At 32.3% G+C, this 18,370-nt stretch overlaps 1 protein-coding gene and 1 long non-coding RNA gene across 2 annotated transcripts; both read left to right on the top strand.

Moving 5' to 3' along the window:
- Positions 1-2,366: 2,366 nt before the first annotated feature.
- LOC146925999 (uncharacterized) lies at positions 2,367-3,001 on the top strand. The gene is made up of 2 exons (XR_015008101.1): positions 2,367-2,449; positions 2,720-3,001. It is a non-coding gene; the product is annotated as an uncharacterized LOC146925999 (long non-coding RNA).
- Positions 3,002-16,959: 13,958 nt separating this feature from the next.
- Positions 16,960-18,101, top strand: LOC146925998 (uncharacterized). The gene has a single exon (XM_085708066.1). The coding sequence runs from the start codon at positions 17,049-17,051 to the stop codon at positions 17,922-17,924; it is 876 nt and encodes a 291-aa protein (XP_085564192.1). The 5' UTR covers positions 16,960-17,048; the 3' UTR covers positions 17,925-18,101.
- Positions 18,102-18,370: the final 269 nt, after the last annotated feature.

Here is an 18,370-nt window from a genome sequence, read left to right as displayed (position 1 = left end):
TGAAGTTTGAGAATCACCTTTTGGTATAAGTGAAATATTCAAAGAATTGACATGTGGCTGGAAAGCACCACCTGTTATCCATTGACAGCCTGCCTGATAAACTTCATCACCACAAGTGTCCCAAAAGTGTTGATAGAAACCTGGGTTAAATCCATCCGACCTTGGACATTTATCTGCTTGCATGAAGAAAGCTGCATGTTTGAACTCCTATAAATTGAAAGCCGCGGTCAACATATCATTATCATCCTCGGTGATTGAAGATGGAACCAAGTTAATAACACTTGCACAAGAACTCTGTGATTTTTGAAAAAGATGCATGAAATAATCACGTGCAATATGCTTAAGACCTTCTTTAAATCGACATTCCAAACCATTCTCATCTTTAAGATGATCAATTCTATTCAAATTTCTTCTGGTGGTGACTGCCGCTTGAAAAAACTTTGTATTAAGGTCCCCATCATGGTACCAAAATATCTTAGCACGCTGTTTCCAAAATTCATCATCTTTGATTAACAATTTGCCCAATCTATGCTGTAATATGTTGAAATAATTCACATTAGAGGCATCCACATTCAAACGGACAACTTCAAGCTTACGTTGAGTCTTGGGATATCTTGTCTAGTGTTTTGGTTAACATTCATGCTCCATTTATAAAGATCCACAACACATTGTTTGAGTTTAGTCACAGGAGGACATTCACCATATCCCTGCCATCTTTGAGAAACAAAAGGTCCAAACTCGGGTTCAACAAGCCATGCATTCTCAAAACAAAAATGATGTTGTCCACAACTAGGAGCGGGCTGCGGAGCACAATCTAACCAAGTGGGGAATGATCGGATGATGTGGTAGTAAGACATTCAAGCTTTGCATTATGAAATTTATCAAACCAACTATCATTTTCCATATCTTTATCCAATTTTTCTTCCACAGCTCGATCGGTTCCCAGACTTTTAAACCAAGTGAAGGCATATCCATCCATATGAATATCGGCAAGTCCACCATCCAAAGCAGCTTGTCGGAATCCTTGAATAAGCCAAGGTTGACGATCAGACCTTCGATTCTTTTCATCAGCTGATAAAATATCATTAAAATCTCCAACAATACACCAAGAATGTTGGGAAAGATTGGATAATTGAAGTAAATTCCAAAACTCTCTTCTCCTTCCTCCTTTTGGCATACCATAACATCAAGTAAGCCTCCATCTGCCCCTCAAATAGTCATTAACCTCCAAATCGATGTGATTTGGGGAGAAACTCGTAATAGTACAATTAAAATTCATATTCCATAAACAAGCCAAACCACCTCCTCTACCAACACGATCAACAGATAAACAGTAATCAAAAGCCAACATATATTTCAATTCTTCAATTTTATTAGATGTTGTCATTGTTTTAGAAGGAATTATTGTATCCGGTTTATAGGTTCGGACTAGGTACTTTAAATTGGAAACTGTGCTCGGGCTACCTAAACCCCGACAGTTCCACCATATAAGACTCATATGAATAACTTAATATGAAAATGAAATTGAATGATTGGATGAGGGGTACATATCCAATCAAACTACAAGGATACCATTGTGCTCACCTTGATTTTTTTTTACTTTTATAAATTTTAATTTAAAAATATAAATATAACGTTTCAATATACTGATAATTATTAGAATTAAACATTCTATTTAAACCTACTTAAAACTATTTAAATTTATAAAGCCCAAAATGTATATTTTTTTACATAATAAATATTAGCTTTCATATGAATTTACAAAATTTATCTTTAGATATAAATTTATATGAAATATATTCATTATAGATTTTAAGTTTATCAATTAAAGATGTATGTATGAATACATCGATAAATTTTTATTGCTAAACTATTTTAAATTTCGATTAGGATTTATATTTACATGTACTTCCACTTCTGTTATTGTAGTGGTAAGAGTTTTATTTTGTAACATCAATGGTGCATTTGATTCGTAAAATAATAATTACTTGATAGAATAATATAAGATATAACGGTACCATACATGATAAGACAAAATTGTGCTCAAGAGAGATTAAGAGATAATACTTTTTATGTTAGAAAATAAAAAAAATGGTATTTTGGTATTCTTGAGGTCTGAACTCTTGTACCATTACCGGTTTCTAAAATATATATTAAATGTCTAACAGTCAAATGAGATTTAATGGTATTTCTAAAAACAAATTTATTTTATAATGTTAATACATTTTCAATGTCTATGTAATGAATGACAGTCAAATGAGATTTAATGGTATTTCTAAAAATAAATTTATTTTATAATGTTCACACATTTTCAATGTCTATATAATGACATGTTAGCCTAAATATTTACAAGAAATCAAATATAAGTTTAAATCTTATAAAATGGCCTTTGAAACAAATCAGTCTTATCTTTATGGTGTTTTATGCATTGTTTTGATCTTTGGTTCAGGTAAGGACAAAATTCAGTTTTTCATTTTGAATTATAATTTTTAAAATCGATTCATTGAATCGGTTTGAGTACTCAACTACTCTTTTATGAAGTTGTATTTATTTTTTGGGGAACTTTTTAAATCAAGATACCAAGATTAATAAAAATTCGTTTATGAGAAACATACTAGGTTGTTTAGTAAATGCATGAGTCCAAATATTTGATTGAAATATTTTTTTAAAAGGGAAGAAATATCACATACATAATATTTTTATCTTTGGATTGATTCAGGATTCATTACAAGTTCGGCTGATCCTCCGTCTAGAAAAAATTGTACAATTCCTTGCACTGCAACTTGCGATAAGGATTGTCGTGCCAAAGGATTTCAGAAAGGCGGACAATGTATAGGAAACATCATGATAAATGGTTGTTGTTGTTTATCCTAATGAGTTCTATTGTATCATTGCAATCAAAATAGATAAAATATGCAGTTGAACTTAGCTTTGGAGCTTACAATTTGTAATAATTTTGTGTTGATCCATAAAAGCTATGCGCATGGTTAATTATCAAAAAGTACTATTCAAAATAAAATTTATATGGATTCTTTTTTTTTAATATTTTTTTTCTTCAATTTATTGCCAAAGTATTTCAATGGTATCAATTTTAAATTTCAATCAAATTCCCTACTCAATATTATCATTTTTACTGATAGGAAATTAACACATTCAAACAAAATTTTCAAATATATTCAATCTCTAATTATCCACACATGTATGCTAAACTGCACCTACAAGCTATATGTGTATGTACAATTATCCAGTTGTATGTACATTCAACGTGTCTACTTTAGAACCACCTCACCGTGTGATACCTGGCTCATGCATAAGATAAAAGCTCTTCTATAATTTGGATCAACAATTATTGTGGATTTCACTGAAGTGTCTTCTGTTGATGAATCGAAAAAGAGAGAGACACAATTAGCATACTAGCAGTTATTATATTTGTATGACAACGATGCTGGTTAGGTGGAAGTAAGTTAGCAACCTATTATATATATATATAAATATAGGGGCGGTTTCACCGCCCGGCGACTCCGGGCGGTCGCTCGGGCTCGATCGATAATTTTTGCACATTAGACCCAACCCAAAAGTCCATTAACACACTTACAAAAAGAAAAATTTGGACAAAATCTGAATATTCTCACACACAATAGGTTCGGAAAAGACATTTACCTCCTAATTTTATTTAACACACTATTGACGGGTTCATCTCTCTTATTTTAACAGGTTAATTGTTCAAATTGACCCTATAATATACATTATGTCTGAAAAATGACCCTGTAAAATACAAAACATATATTCTAGCATTGTAACTTAAATTTCTTCTTATTATTGACCACCTTATAATATACGCGTAGTCTAAAAATGTGATCTACAGATTGAATTTTTTCTCTATTTTTTTTCATAAATGTTTAGCATGTTAAAATATAGCTTTACATAAAAAATTAAATTTCGTCGACCAGGGATAAATTAATTATGAATTTTTATTTCCTCATAATTATGAATTTCTTAAACAATTTATAATTAATTTGTATCTCGTTTAAAAACTACAAAATTTCATTGTGAAGGTTCTTATCATGTTCTAGTCATGCCTACAAAATTAGGGAACTAAACTTGACTTGTGAGTATACGCTTACGCGGAACATAATTTCAATTTTGCACGTTTTGGTTGAAAAATCAAAATAAATTTAAACGACTTCAAATTTTTATGTATTTTTATAGATGTCTCTGCAAATAATGAGCTCAAAATTCGATTTATAGGTCGAGATTTCCGTTGTTTTGTTTTTTGAGTTTTTGACACTTTAAAAATTCATAATTAATTTGTCGTTTGTCGAAAATTTATAATTTTTTCTGTGTAAAGCCATATTTTAACGTTCTTAACTCGCCTCTAAGAAATCATGAAAAAATTCAATCTCTTGGTTGCTTTTCTGGACTTTACGTATATTACAGGGTTATAAATAATAAAAATCACTTGCGACAAATTTTTTACCCGGGCTCCATAAATTTCCTGGCTCCGCCACTGTGTGTGTGTCTATATATATATATATATATATATATATATATATATATATATATATATATATATATGTATATATATATATATATGTATATATATATATATATATCTATATATATATATATATATATATATATATATATATATATATAAAGTTGTATACAAAAGTCATGTAGTTAACAAAAATGTGTCCCGATTGATTTAAATTATTTTAAATATTTTTAGAAATTTATATTATTTGATTGCCTAATCACAATACATGTATCCATAATAGAGTATTAAAATTTCATGAGCAACACCTCACTTTTTTATGACAATATTACAAGTAGCATACAATGTACAAAAACGAATCACCAGGTTATTCCATCAAAACACAAGTGTCTACTTCATCTTCGATGACGATCATCAAATATTTGAGTCCACAAAAGTTATTCTTTTTATTTTAAACTAAAACAGATTAATGGAATTTTTTACGAAAACACGACTACATTTCATTCAAATAAAATGCTCAAAAGTTTGTCATTATTCTTTCCTCCAATGCTCAAGTCTCATGGACCTTTTCTTTTCCTCTTTCCCAAGTTCATTACTGTAAACCTTCTTTCTTTCCTCTCTGTTGTGAATTTGCCATGGAAAAACAAACCCTTCTTTGGATCCTTTAATTGAGGACAAATCAAAGATATGAAAGAGAGATAAGTCATGCTTAAATGGTTGTAAGAAGAGATTCAAGATTCATACGAGGATTTTGTTTCCAATGATGAAGAAAAAGATCAAGACCAACAAAATCCCAAAATTAATTCTGGAGTAGATACTATATTGTCATCCTTTCGTTATCTTGAATGATGCCGAAAGATCTTGTAACATCACATACTGCTTTTAGGATTGCGGACTGACCCTACAAACCAACACGAGTCTTTTAAGCGTGTTTTGTCCTCACTCGCACGCTTACCGGGAAACTTCATGGTAGATCAGCCATCCAAAGACTAATCCAAGTCAAGCACGCTTAACTGTGAAGTTCTTATAGAATGGGCTACCAAAAAGAAGATGCATCTTGTTGATATATGTAGTACCAAATAATTCTTATAAGCATTCCTTCAACCATGCAGTCCCATACCTGCACAGTCTCGGGATCCCTCGCATTACAGTGTGATTCGGTTCGTCTTGAAGCTGTTTGGAGCCGCTCATTGTCGTGTCTTGTGCACCGACGACCACTCCCCGCCCTCGTCAGCCTTGGGTATTACAGATCTAGACTTGAAAAATCATGAAAATGCATTGTGATTGTGAAATTACTTAGAAATAAGATTGACTACACAATTTTATTTTAAAGAAAATATTGGAACAACTTTGGTCTAAGTCAAGAAGCATCCAAATCATTGATGTTGATAAACATTTTGAAATTATTTTGAATTTTCTTAAGTTGGTTCCCATTTTACGCGACTTAACATTGATAAAAAAAAATTAAAAAACATAATTAAATTAAATTTCATAAGTCTTGAGGCTGACTAACTAACTTAAGAAAACTTTCTTATGTCAAGTTGTGACCACGTACCCAACGTAAGAGTGTTTCTTTATTTTCTCCATGGATTTCCTTCTTTCTTTGCCTCAGGTCTCGCCATCTCATCTTTTTATTGCTCAACATGAACCCTTGATCCTCTCTCTCTCTCTCTCGTTCAACCACCAGAATCTCTCTTGTAATATAGTGCTCCGGTTGCCTTTCATTCATAACTCTCTTATGTCACAAAACCATGAACACGTATTCATTCATTTCCTTCATATCTATGAAAACCAATCATTGTGCATAAGTTATCTTCTCCGATGTGATTCATGTGTATTTCTTTCTAAAGTTGAGCAGTACCTTGGTCGTCAAAGATAAGCTTGGTGTAAGTCCTAAACACCAATAATATAATGATATTATGTTAAATTTATGCTATGTATCATGAATTTTATGATTAAAAAACATGAGGCATTCTTTATTGTATTTTTTTTTTATAAGATTAATAAACTCACTAGAATAGATAGATAGACCATTAAATGTGACTTATTGTGAGATTACATTAACCTATAGAACACTATTCATAAAGTATCCATAGTAAAGCTTTAATATAAATTGGGATAGTAATAAAGCATAGAGAGTATTATATGTAGATTCTAGATAGATGACCAAATCTCATGATCATGGATATGAGATACCAAGTCTATACATAAGTATAAGTATTAGGATTTATATATATATATATATATATATATATATATATATATATATATATATATATATATATATATATATATAGGGTTTTGCTAGAAGCCACCCATGAAGGTGTCTTTTAGCAACCCACACCTCAAGGTGTGATTTTCACTTTTTAGTTATAACTTTGCTAAAAGACACCTTCATAAAAATTAGTTGGTGTCTTTTAACAAATGCTCATAGAATAACTTGCTAAAAGACACCTTCATTAAATGTGTCTTCTAGCAAAATCTATATATATATATATATATATATATATATATATATATATATATATATATATATATATATGGGTTATGTTACAAGCCACCTTCATAAAAAGTAGTGTGGTGTCTTTTATCAAGTCACACCTCAAGGTGTGATTTTCACTTTTTTAGTTATAACTTTGATAAAAGACACCTTCATAAAAAGTAGTTGGTGTCTTTTAACAAATGCTCATAGAGTAACTTGATAAAAGACACCTTCACAAAAGGTGTCTTCTATCATAACCCTATATATATATATATATATATATATATATATATATATATATATATATATATATATATATGAGTCAGGATCCATCCATTGATTATTTTAATCTAAAGGCTTTTAATAATGAGTCACGTAATTTTTGTTTTTCTGCTCGATACATGTTACCCCAACAGAAGTTCATCTGTACATTGATAATTGTCTACCAATTCAATTTAATTTAAAGGATCTTGTATTTTACCAAAACCACAAAATTGATTTATATACCCTCATGTCTTGCATACAGATATGAAATTGCTTGTAATGATTTAACAACTAACATGTCCAATCAATTTCCAACGATAATAGTATTGTTTTGGAGTATTTTGATTATTCAAACTTGGCCAAATTCTCTAAATGGACGGCATCAAAGAAATCCAAAACACCCCTAGAATCGATGACATCCTCTAATTGTGATCGAATTCTTAGATTTTACAAAAATAATTGTATGATTAGGTTTTGATTAATGTGAGATATTTTTTGAAGGGGACGAAGTGCAGAAATAAGGATGACGAGTGGATGCTCACAAAATAGAACCTTGGTAACTTAATATTAGCCTTTGATTTTTAAAATATAAATGGTTGAGATTTGGTGTCAATGGATCTTAACTCTCTCTCTCTCTCTCTCTCTCTCTCTCTCTCTCTCTCTCTATATATATATATATATATATATATATATATATATATATATATATATAATATTGAACCACCATGAGAATAATACATAGTATGTTATGAAGGTGTCCTAAGTTATTCTATAGGATATCCTTAGATGTTAACTCAAGTGCTTTATTGTCATTCAAACGTTGTATGTAACATGATAACTATAAAGTAGGTTACTAAGTACTTGAAGAATCATGTTGAAGGACATGAATGATCTACATAAGATTTTCTCCTCCTGCATAATAGGAAAAATATATTTAGACTTCTTCATAGAATATGATAGTAAAAATGCATGATCATACCGAACTAAGTCAATGAGATATTGAACTTATTCATTACTTAGTATATTCCAGAATCAAGAAAAATAAATATTAAACTATATAAGGGTGACACAATTTATGCCTTGCGTTCAATATAAGATACAAGAGAAAAGGGATAATTATACACATCGTCATTATCATAGAACGATTTTGTCAAATCACATGACATTCACATCACTTGGGTGGCAACAACGAATTGCTTGATGTCTATCGTTGTTTATAATATTAAATTTATAATTTAATATATTTACCAATATTACGAGAACCTACTGGGTCACGCACAAAAGATAGATGTATGAGACAAAATAAATAAATAAATAAGACTTATTTATAAATTAATAAGTGGGACTTATTCGTAATTAAATAAGTAAGTAGGACTTATTATTTAAATTAATAAGTGGGACTTATTCGTAATTAAATAAGTAAGTAGGACTTATTATTTAAATTATGTAACACAGTGCACAGTAGGACACAATGCGTTTAAGTGGAATGCAATACACCATAAGATATAGTGAGTGAATCTACAAATAGAACTCACAAAGGTGCAGAAGTTGACTACCACTTTTACAAGCCTTAACTATAAACCCTAGTCGCTAAGATGCTTTGATTAACTTGGTTAACACCGGTTTGTTTGTGTGGACGAGTAGAGGCATCGCTATATTTTGCTTTTCTTGTGATTGAAAGAGTTTCAACAATAAAGTTTCTGCATTTTAAGAGGTAACATTCATATCATCAATCCATGACAAATTCATATTGATAAAAAGAATGGAAATAGTCTTTTTTTAAGGTAGAAACGGAAATAAATTTTAATTATCCGTCACATTTTATATCATGATTTCCCTTCAGATACGTTGTCCTTCCGTCTTAGGTAGGGTCAGGGCCGTTCCTATGAAATAGGAGGCTCGGTTCTATTTTTAAAATAGGCCCCAGTAAAATCAAACGCAATTCTTTTTGTGTAGCTAAGCTTCATTAAAAAATCAGAATCAGAAGAACTTTTACACACGAAACAAAACAAAATAAAATTAAGTGAAAGAGAGGTGAAATTTACCTAACGGTGTCGTTTGGAATGTCACTCCTACGTCGTAGGAAAGGGGAAAATGAATGGTTTATGCGAAAAAGAAATAATTGTTGTGATTCTTTCAATGGGGGTGGGTATTATAATTTTTTTCGAGGCCCATAAAATTTAGAGGCTCAGTTCGGTAGCGCTTCTTGCACTCCCCAAGGTCCGGTCCTGGGTAGGGTTAACATTTCCCAAGTTGGTAAGCTCAGGATTGATCTCTCATTTCCTTATTTCTTCCCCAAAATATTTTTCAATAAACTCCATTTCACTTCATATACATTTATATTTCTTTATTTTCTTTATTTGTCTTTGTCTTTTTTCTTTCAATTTGTATACTAAATCAATAGTATGTATATAAAGTAAGGTTTTTTATGCCACGTGTCACTTCCACATTCATTCTCAATATTTTTATTATTTTTTCTATTTTTAAAAATTAATATTTTATTTAACATAAATATCTCAACAAACTTTTGATCTCATGCACTCAATATTTTCTTTAAATTTTTATTGAATTTATAATATTTTATGTAACAGAAATATCTCAACAAACTACAAATCAATAGTATCAATCAATCAATCAATAGTATATATTTTATGTAACAGAAATTTTTATTGATATATATATATATATATATATATATATATATATATATATATTTCAACTACTTTCTTCCCTTTCAATCGATTTTTTTCTCTCATATGCATGGGTCACGAAACAAACTCATGACCTTCCTTCTTCAGGTTTGCCAAACACCAATTTTATTATTTCTCATACATACATATATATATATATATATATATATATATATATATATATATATATATATATATCAACTACTTTCTTCCCTTTCAATCAATTTTTTTCTCTCATATGCATGGGTCACGAAACAAACTCATGACCACATGTTTAAAGGGACCCAAAACTCTTACTACTGACTAATTCATTATTGTTTTTGTTACACTTTTTATTCTTGCATTGGTCATTCATCTCATCATTTATATTTATTTTTAAGATATTATTATGATTGTAAATTTAAATAAATTCAATCTAATATACTTACACGTGTATTCGTGCACACACTTATATCTAACCCGGGCAACGCCGGGTCTCTAAACTAGTATACATAATTAAAATCAACATTTTCTTTGGGGCAGTAATCTTTATTTCTTCCCCAAGTTTTTATCCTTGAATACTAATAATAACTTGTCTTTTTTCAATCTTTTCTTGCTTAATTACGTTTGTTATTCATAGGATAAAAACTAAATGATGTTTTCTTATATAATTCAATATATCCAGGAAAGGATCGACATCAATGGCTATATTTGCCATTACCCAATCGACTAACTTAAGAAGACAGTGCGTTTAGCCATGACGTGTTGGAGGAATTTTATTACAATCTAGTAGTGGAATATGCTTATTTTAAGTAGACAATCAAATATATGGTCTTCTTTAATTATTTAAAATGTGTATTCAACTCTTTTTTCTGACGAATTTGTGTCCTTCCTCTTCGGTTGACCTTAAGGCAAGACATGTTGATAACAAAATGCTAGCAAGTGAACTAGCGTGCCGACAAGCAGTAACATTTATAAACGTTTTTCTCCACGTGGAATGTGAAATTTCCATTCAACAATATTAAATCTCTTGAGGGAGAACTTTATCACCCATTGCATTCCTATCCAGTTTAAATGATTGGTTTCTACAGTTGCATGCAGAAGATACACGTTTTTTTTTAGAAAATAAAAATAAAATGGTTTAAAAGAAAGAAGTGCTCGAATGATATATAAGATGTGTCCAAGTTCTAAAACTTGAACAAAAAAAAAAAAACTTTACGAATTCTAAAATATAGATAGGGTTATTTTTGGAAATTTAAGTGGGCATGAGAGAGGTGTGTGGAGTAAGGATCCGCTTCATTTATTAAAATAAAACGGAGAGTGTCAAAAAAAAGGATGTGGGTCCTACCATTCAGTGAGTCCCACCATCATTAATTTTTTTTTTTACTATTTTTCAAAAATTTATGCAGAAATGGAGAAATACATAAATGGAGAAGATCTTGTCTTAGGTGTCGGTGTCTGGGGAGATAATTCCACATTATATCTGCCGTTTGCTTTTTTTTTTTTTTGGTACAATCTACCGTTTGCTTTATTTGTATAAAAAAAAACCGTTTTCTTTAGTAACGTGCCTAAATATTACCCATAACATAGATTTAAGAAAGTCGGAACCCTAATTATTCTTTCTTTGAAGTTCCATTCCTTCAGCACCGCCTACAACATCAACAACAACACACAGTAGCATAGTGTTCTTCTCTCCGTGTTTAAAAATAATGGTGACAGGGGCAGCATCATACAAATCAAACGTTTCAAAAACAAAAAGAAAATTTCCGGCAGAGGCAGCAGCAGCAGTGAAATACTCTAGGAAACGAAAAAGAACAAAAATGGCAGCAGCAGCGGCGAAAAACCTTAAGAAACGAAAAAGAACAAAAATGGCAGCAGCCGCGAAAAACCTTAAGAAACGAAAAAGAACAAAAATGGCAGCAGCAACATCAACATGTTCATATTTACCAGAGGAGTTATGGGAGCGCATTTTTAAATTCCTCAACCATGACAAGGACATCCTCAGACCTGGGAAAAACAGTTTCAAGTCTCTCTCGGTCGTCTCAAAACAGTTTTTGTCCATCACTAACCGTCTTCGAATCTCTGTCATAATCTCGGATAAAAAAATCCCTTTCCTTCCTCGTCTCTTTCAAAGGTTCCCCAACATCACATCAATTGGCATCAATCTCTCCTCCAGAGAAAGTTACCTTGAAGCACTTCTTATCCAAATTTCCAATTTCCCTTTAGACATCAAATCGCTTACTCTCTACCACCCCATCACATTTCCTGCAAATGGGTTACAAGATTTGTCTAAAAAGATGAAAAATTTGACATCTCTCACTTGTTACAGAATTCATGCTTCGAGGTTCCACAAGAATGATCTCTTCTTCATCGCTGATTGTTTCCCCTTACTCGAAAAACTCATCATTACAGACACCGGTTATCCACGTCATTTTGTGAGAGATGGTGATGATAAGTTGTTGGCACTTCCCAAACTCCGCAAGATTGCTTTATCTCATAATATCATCGGTCACCGCTCAATTAAAGATCTGTGCAAGGGTTGTAACCTTCTTCAAGAGGTCGAAGTGATTGGTTATCCTCGACGATATGCGCCAAAGATTGGTCGTCGTCCACGATATTGTATAGCTCCAGTATGTCGTCGTCTATAATATCGTCGAGCTTCAAGATGTCGTCCAGTACTGTGAGCATTAAGATTTTATCATGATTACTATGATGATACTCTCGATAGTGATTTAGTTTAAATTAGAATTTGTTTCTAAGTTTGGTTGTTCATGGAAAGAAAACATATATATTGAGTTAGATATTATTTATCCATTTGCTGCAATAAGTTGTTTTGTATTTCCCCATGTAAACTAAAGTTGCTCATTTCCCTGTTGAAAACACATTTCTTCTTTTTGTACATTCATACTGAACGAATTTTTACTTCGCTTTAGTCCTTTAAATTTAAAACAAGAGGGGTTCAGATTTGTGAGGTATATTGTATTATAAGAGATGTAAAGCTTTCATTTGAAAGCTTATAAATTAAAGGTTTATGACTCCTCTTTCCACATTCTTTATTGTCCGGCAGGAAAAAATAATTCTAACAAATCTCGCAACATTTGTTTAATAATACATATAACCTTTCACTGATTTATTGGCTTCTGACTTTTGAATGTTGTTTGTCATGGTTTTTTCATCAATATTCATCAACTTTAACAATTATAGTTTTCATAATTCCATTTATTATGCATTCAAGTTAGTCTGTAAATATTAAATAGTGCTCCTTATTGGACTTCATCTGAATGCATTTGACGAAGATTGATTTATTTTTGTTAAACGATTCTTTGCATTTTGTTTGAGTTTTGTTGTGGTAAAATTGGCCAAACTATATAAACTTGTATTAATAAGCACGGTTTTCCTCTTGGATCTTAGCTAAAGGGAAAATACTTTAGCTGCGACGATTGTGTTGAGAAAATGGATAGTAGTAATCATTTTGAAAAAGAGGTGCCAGTTGCAGGGAATGGAGAATACGAAAGAGCTAAACATGCCTCTCTAGTGACGAATGCAGGTTTTCGATTAATCTGCTAAAAAAATTAATTTGCACAAATAAGATTCTGATTTGCAGGGCACAAAACAAGTCTATCAAGCTTGTGTTAAAAGAACTGATTCTGTGAAGCAGATTATTAGAGATAGTCAAGTATGGATTTGGATGCAACTGCTACATTAGCACAACATTGAATTAGCTTATCATCAAATAGTTATAAATTGCTGGAAGAACGAACTGCCAGGAAGAACTACTTCCGATGATCAAAACCTTATGGATGTTATATTCTTACCTGATTTGAATATCAACCTTGTATCTATTAGACTTTGGTTTGTTACTCAAAATCTGCCTTTATGTGCTTAGTATGTCAATAATTATTCAAAGTCTTTTACATGTTTGATGGCTACCATTTAACAAAGCTTTTTAATTTGGTTTCAACAAATATATATTTCTCCTTTCGGAAAAAAAAAATATCTATTCCATTGACCTTGATATTAAATTAGAAACTTCTCCAAGCATGGTGTTAAATTGTTCTTGTTCATTACTCAACACTTCATTTCTTTGCACTCATCTTCTCTTACCTCCTAATGACGCTGCTAGAAAATACGTTGCTGCTGCTGTGCAGTACAGTTTATTGACTTCACTAGAACTATTAGCATGTGGTTTAGTAATTGAAATTATGTGTTATCTTCTTTCAATTAGCTACTTTCTGTAACTAATGTCATCTTTTGAATTCTTCTTCTTCTTCAAAAAAAAAAAATCATCTTTTGAATTTGTAGTCCATAGAGACCAAGGATTACAATAAGGATTAACTGTTAAAGTTGTCTATGATAGAAGCTTGGTTGTTGTATTCATTAAAATTTGTGGATTTTTTGACGACACAATCAATAAGTCAGCCTCTGAAGACTCTAATTTTTCAGCTTAGGAACGCTGCTTGACGTTGATTTTATGGATTTTACCATTCAACTTCTCCAAATATCATTTTAGCAGCATCCGATGGATTGATAACATGTCTTTCGTTTGGCAAGAATCCAAACACTGTTTTCAGAAGGTGATTATTTTTTCAATTTGCCCAAGTTACCTATGATCATTATTTCCTAAAACAAGGAAATAAGACGATAAACTTAGATTGTCTTTTCTCTCTTAAGTAATTGATCCTTGAACTGCTCCCACCCTTTGCTAGGGTTTTAGGAAGTTATGGTGTTTAGCGTCCTCTTCATCCGTTTCAGTCGTGTTACCCAATCAGTTTTTCCTGCCACCCAATCACCTTCACCATGCCGTCTCAGTACCTTCACTCTCAATATGATTTCAACCCCAAATCGCTGTAACTCCCAAATCATCTCCATGAATACACCTTTAGCCCGAAATCTCGTTCACCCCCAAATAGCTTGTTGCCCCCATCGCCTTCACTCCCAAATGGATTTCAGCGTCAGTTAATTCCCCCTGAACTACTTCACGACCGCCGGTTGGTGTTTCCCCTCTTTGTGCTCTTGCATTTCCTTTGCACCTTCGTCAAGCCTTCCTCCGTCGGATCATCCACCACCACATCCACCGCCTATGTATCTCGGTGTTAAGGATGTCATCTCAATCATTGAAATGCCAACTGAGTGCCCTCCTAGAAAGCCACCATGGCGACACTATGTATGGGATTCTCCATCTATGTCGGGTTTGAGATTCAATGTCTTCCTAGATGGCTTTTTCATTTCATTGTTATGCTTGTTTTCTTGGTTTTTAAATTACTTAATTTGCTTTAGCTTTGCACCTCGTACGTTTGATAAAATTCTTGAGAATGACTCGTTTCATAGGTACTATATTTTGAGTAAGAGACTTATGACGGCTATCACTTAATATAGTATCTTCTCGCCTTTGCAAATGTCTTGTCAACATGTGACGGAATTGGTCATCTTAGAGATCACCTATAGTCGATTTGGGCAAACACCTACAAATATCTTTTTCCGAAGTTGGATGACATGTCAAATAAATTTTACTTATTTAATTTCTACCTCATTATATTTTTTCGATTACTATTTACTAAATCCTAAAATTCTAGAAAAATAAACCAAAGCACCGCAGCAGCTGGAACGACCACAACCTACAATCACCTCTATACCCTAGGGCGGCACCTATGCAAGTACAACTGTGTTCTTTTGAAATAATAAATTTGGTCTCTCGGTGCTGGTTATTTTTTGGTTACAAAGATTAACAGAAAGAGAGAAAAACTAAAAAAAAGAAGCTAACTACTCATGAAGGAAAAAAGTGCCAGTGGCATCACTTCTCAGTGCCGGTTATTTCACAATTGAAGGCTTTGTTCCATAAATTTATTTAATTTTAATTAATTTATATATAAACATGTAAAATACTCTTTGTAAACCTCCTTTACTATGTTAATATTTGTTAATACTTTTTGTATAAATATTTATTCTGAAGGAGGGAACTATTATTAAATGTACTTTGATTTCTACTAACATATAGCTATTTGATTTATGGGGTGGCTTAGCAGAATTTTTAAGGGCTCTGACCATATAACTATTAATCTTATTATTCACAGTGATGGTAATTCAAAAGAAAACTGGTAATTTAAATTCAAGACGTTTGTTCAAGGTGTGGTAGTCATAGTCGTCTTGCATGGGAAGAGAATAGAACGCAAGTCAAGGGGAGTTTATAGGTCGACGTTGCTGTAGGTAGGAATGACAATGGGGCGGGGTGGGGACATATTTTACCTTCCCCTCCCCCATAGCCTACTTCAAAATATTTACCCGTTAGCCTACTCATATCCAATGGGGATGAGAAATTGAATCACATCCGCATCTCTGACATTCGGGTATCCCGTCTCATCCCCGTTTCGCAGTGGATAAATTTTTTTAATAAAATAAAGTATTTTTCAGTCGTGGACGTAAAAAAAGGTATCCCGTCTACATCGTATTGTTATCAATTACATTGTTATTATCTCATTACTTTATGATCTTTATTTAATTAAGTTTAAGGGTAAAATAGTAAAATAATTTTAAAATCTCTCCCCTCCCCTTGCGAACCAAACACATTTTTAATTAAACTATCTCCCCTCCCCTCCCTTCCGTTAAAATCCCTCCTCTCTCCTCCCTTTCTAATTCTCCAACGAAACGGACCCTAAGTAAACATGTGTTTGATTTGGTTGACATGTCATGGTCGATGTCAACATTGATTAATTATTGACTAACTTCAAGTTAACGGAAGGACCTAATTAAAAAAAAAGAGTTTGAGGACTTAAATTCAACTTTTTTTTAGTTTAACGACATACTTAAAAACTCCTAAATAATTCAAGGACATACAGATTAATTAATCCTAAAAATATTTGGATATATATATATATATATATATATATATATATATATATATACATATATATATATTTTAGAATTTAAGTGGACACGAGAGGGGTGTGGGGGTGAGAATTTTACATTTTATTTACCCTTGCTTTGGTTAAAGGGGCCACTATGGCCTAAATTATTACCCATACTAATAAGATTTAAGAAAGTAGTAACTCTAATTATTGTTTCTTCCAAGTTCCATTCCATTTTTTTTTGACAAAAAGTTCCATTTCATCTTGTTCTTCATTCTCTTCGAGGTTCAAAAACAATGGCGGCAGATGAAGCAGAGAAAATAGCAGCAGCAGAGGAAAACCCTACGAAACGAAAAAGAACAAAAATGTCAACAGCAACAAAAGCAACACATTCAAATTTACCAGAGGATTTATGGCAACACATCTTCAAATTACTCAACGACGAGGAGAACAACACCTTCAACCTTCTTCGTCCTGATGGGAATCTAGGTTTTACCAATCGCCCTCGCAGAATAAAGTATCTCTACCACACCTCAAAACAAGATCTGCCCAGCACCAACAGTAATTTCAGGTCTCTCTCCCTCGTTTCAAAACAGTTTTTGTCCATCACCAACCGTCTTCGATTCTTGGTCAAAATCTCCGAGGCAACAATCCCTTTCCTGAACCGTCTCTTTGAAAGGTTTCCTAACGTTACGTCACTCAATATCACTCTCTCTTCCTATGCGGGGGCCCGAGAAGCTGACCTCGGCGAGTTTCTAGCCCAAATCTCCACCTCCCCTGTAGACCTCGAATCACTCACTCTCTACAACCCCGTCAGGATTCCTGAAAATGAGTTGCAAGCTTTGTCCAAGAAGATGAAAAATTTAACATCTCTCACTTGTTATCAAATGAGATTTATCAACAAGAATGATTTCTTTTTGATTGCTGATTGTTTCCCTTTACTCGAAGAACTCATTGTTACCGACACTGGCTATCCCCATAATTGTGCTATAGATAGTGATGATCAATTCTTGGCGCTTCCCAAACTCCGAAGGATTGCTTTAAGTCGTAATATTGTTGGTAAGCACTCAATTGAGAATCTCTGCAAGAACTGTGGCCTTCTTCAAGAGGTCAAAGTGGTTGATGGTCGTGTTGCACGATATGTGTATGGTGGTGGGATTCAAGAATTGTGACCTTCTATAATATCAATAAGCTTCAAGATGTCATCATAGTTATTATGATGATACTCTCCCCAGTAATATAGTTTGAATTAGAATTTGACTCTCAATTTGGTTGTTCGTGCAAATAAATCATATGTATTGGGTTAGATAATATTTATCCAAGTTTGAGTTATTTATTTTATTTCTCAATTTTACTATAAAGTTGCTGATTTGCCTGTTGAAAACACATTTCTTCTTTTTGTACATTCATACTGCATTAGTCTTTTATTTGTCCACATTCCTTATTGTCCAGCAGGAAAAAATTAAATAAATTCTAACAGATCTCGCAACATTTGTTTAATAATACATGTAAACTTTCACCAATTTGTTGGCTTCTGATTTTTGAATATTGTTTGTTATGGTTTTTTCATCAATATTCATCAACTTTCACAAATTTAGTTTTCATAATTCCATTTATT

The sequence above is a fragment of the Medicago sativa genome, chromosome 4, assembly GCF_051527215.1.
Source record: "Medicago sativa cultivar Bolivia chromosome 4, Bolivia_mono, whole genome shotgun sequence".
Classification (NCBI taxonomy): Eukaryota; Viridiplantae; Streptophyta; class Magnoliopsida; order Fabales; family Fabaceae; genus Medicago; species Medicago sativa.
Note: the sequence above shows the minus strand (reverse complement) of the source record. Positions and strands in the feature narration are given on the sequence as shown.

Bases quoted from the DNA above. Each gene is read 5' to 3' on its own strand.
- LOC146925998 (XM_085708066.1), top strand. From the start codon at position 17,049: ATGGCGGCAGATGAAGCAGAGAAAATAGCAGCAGCAGAGGAAAACCCT.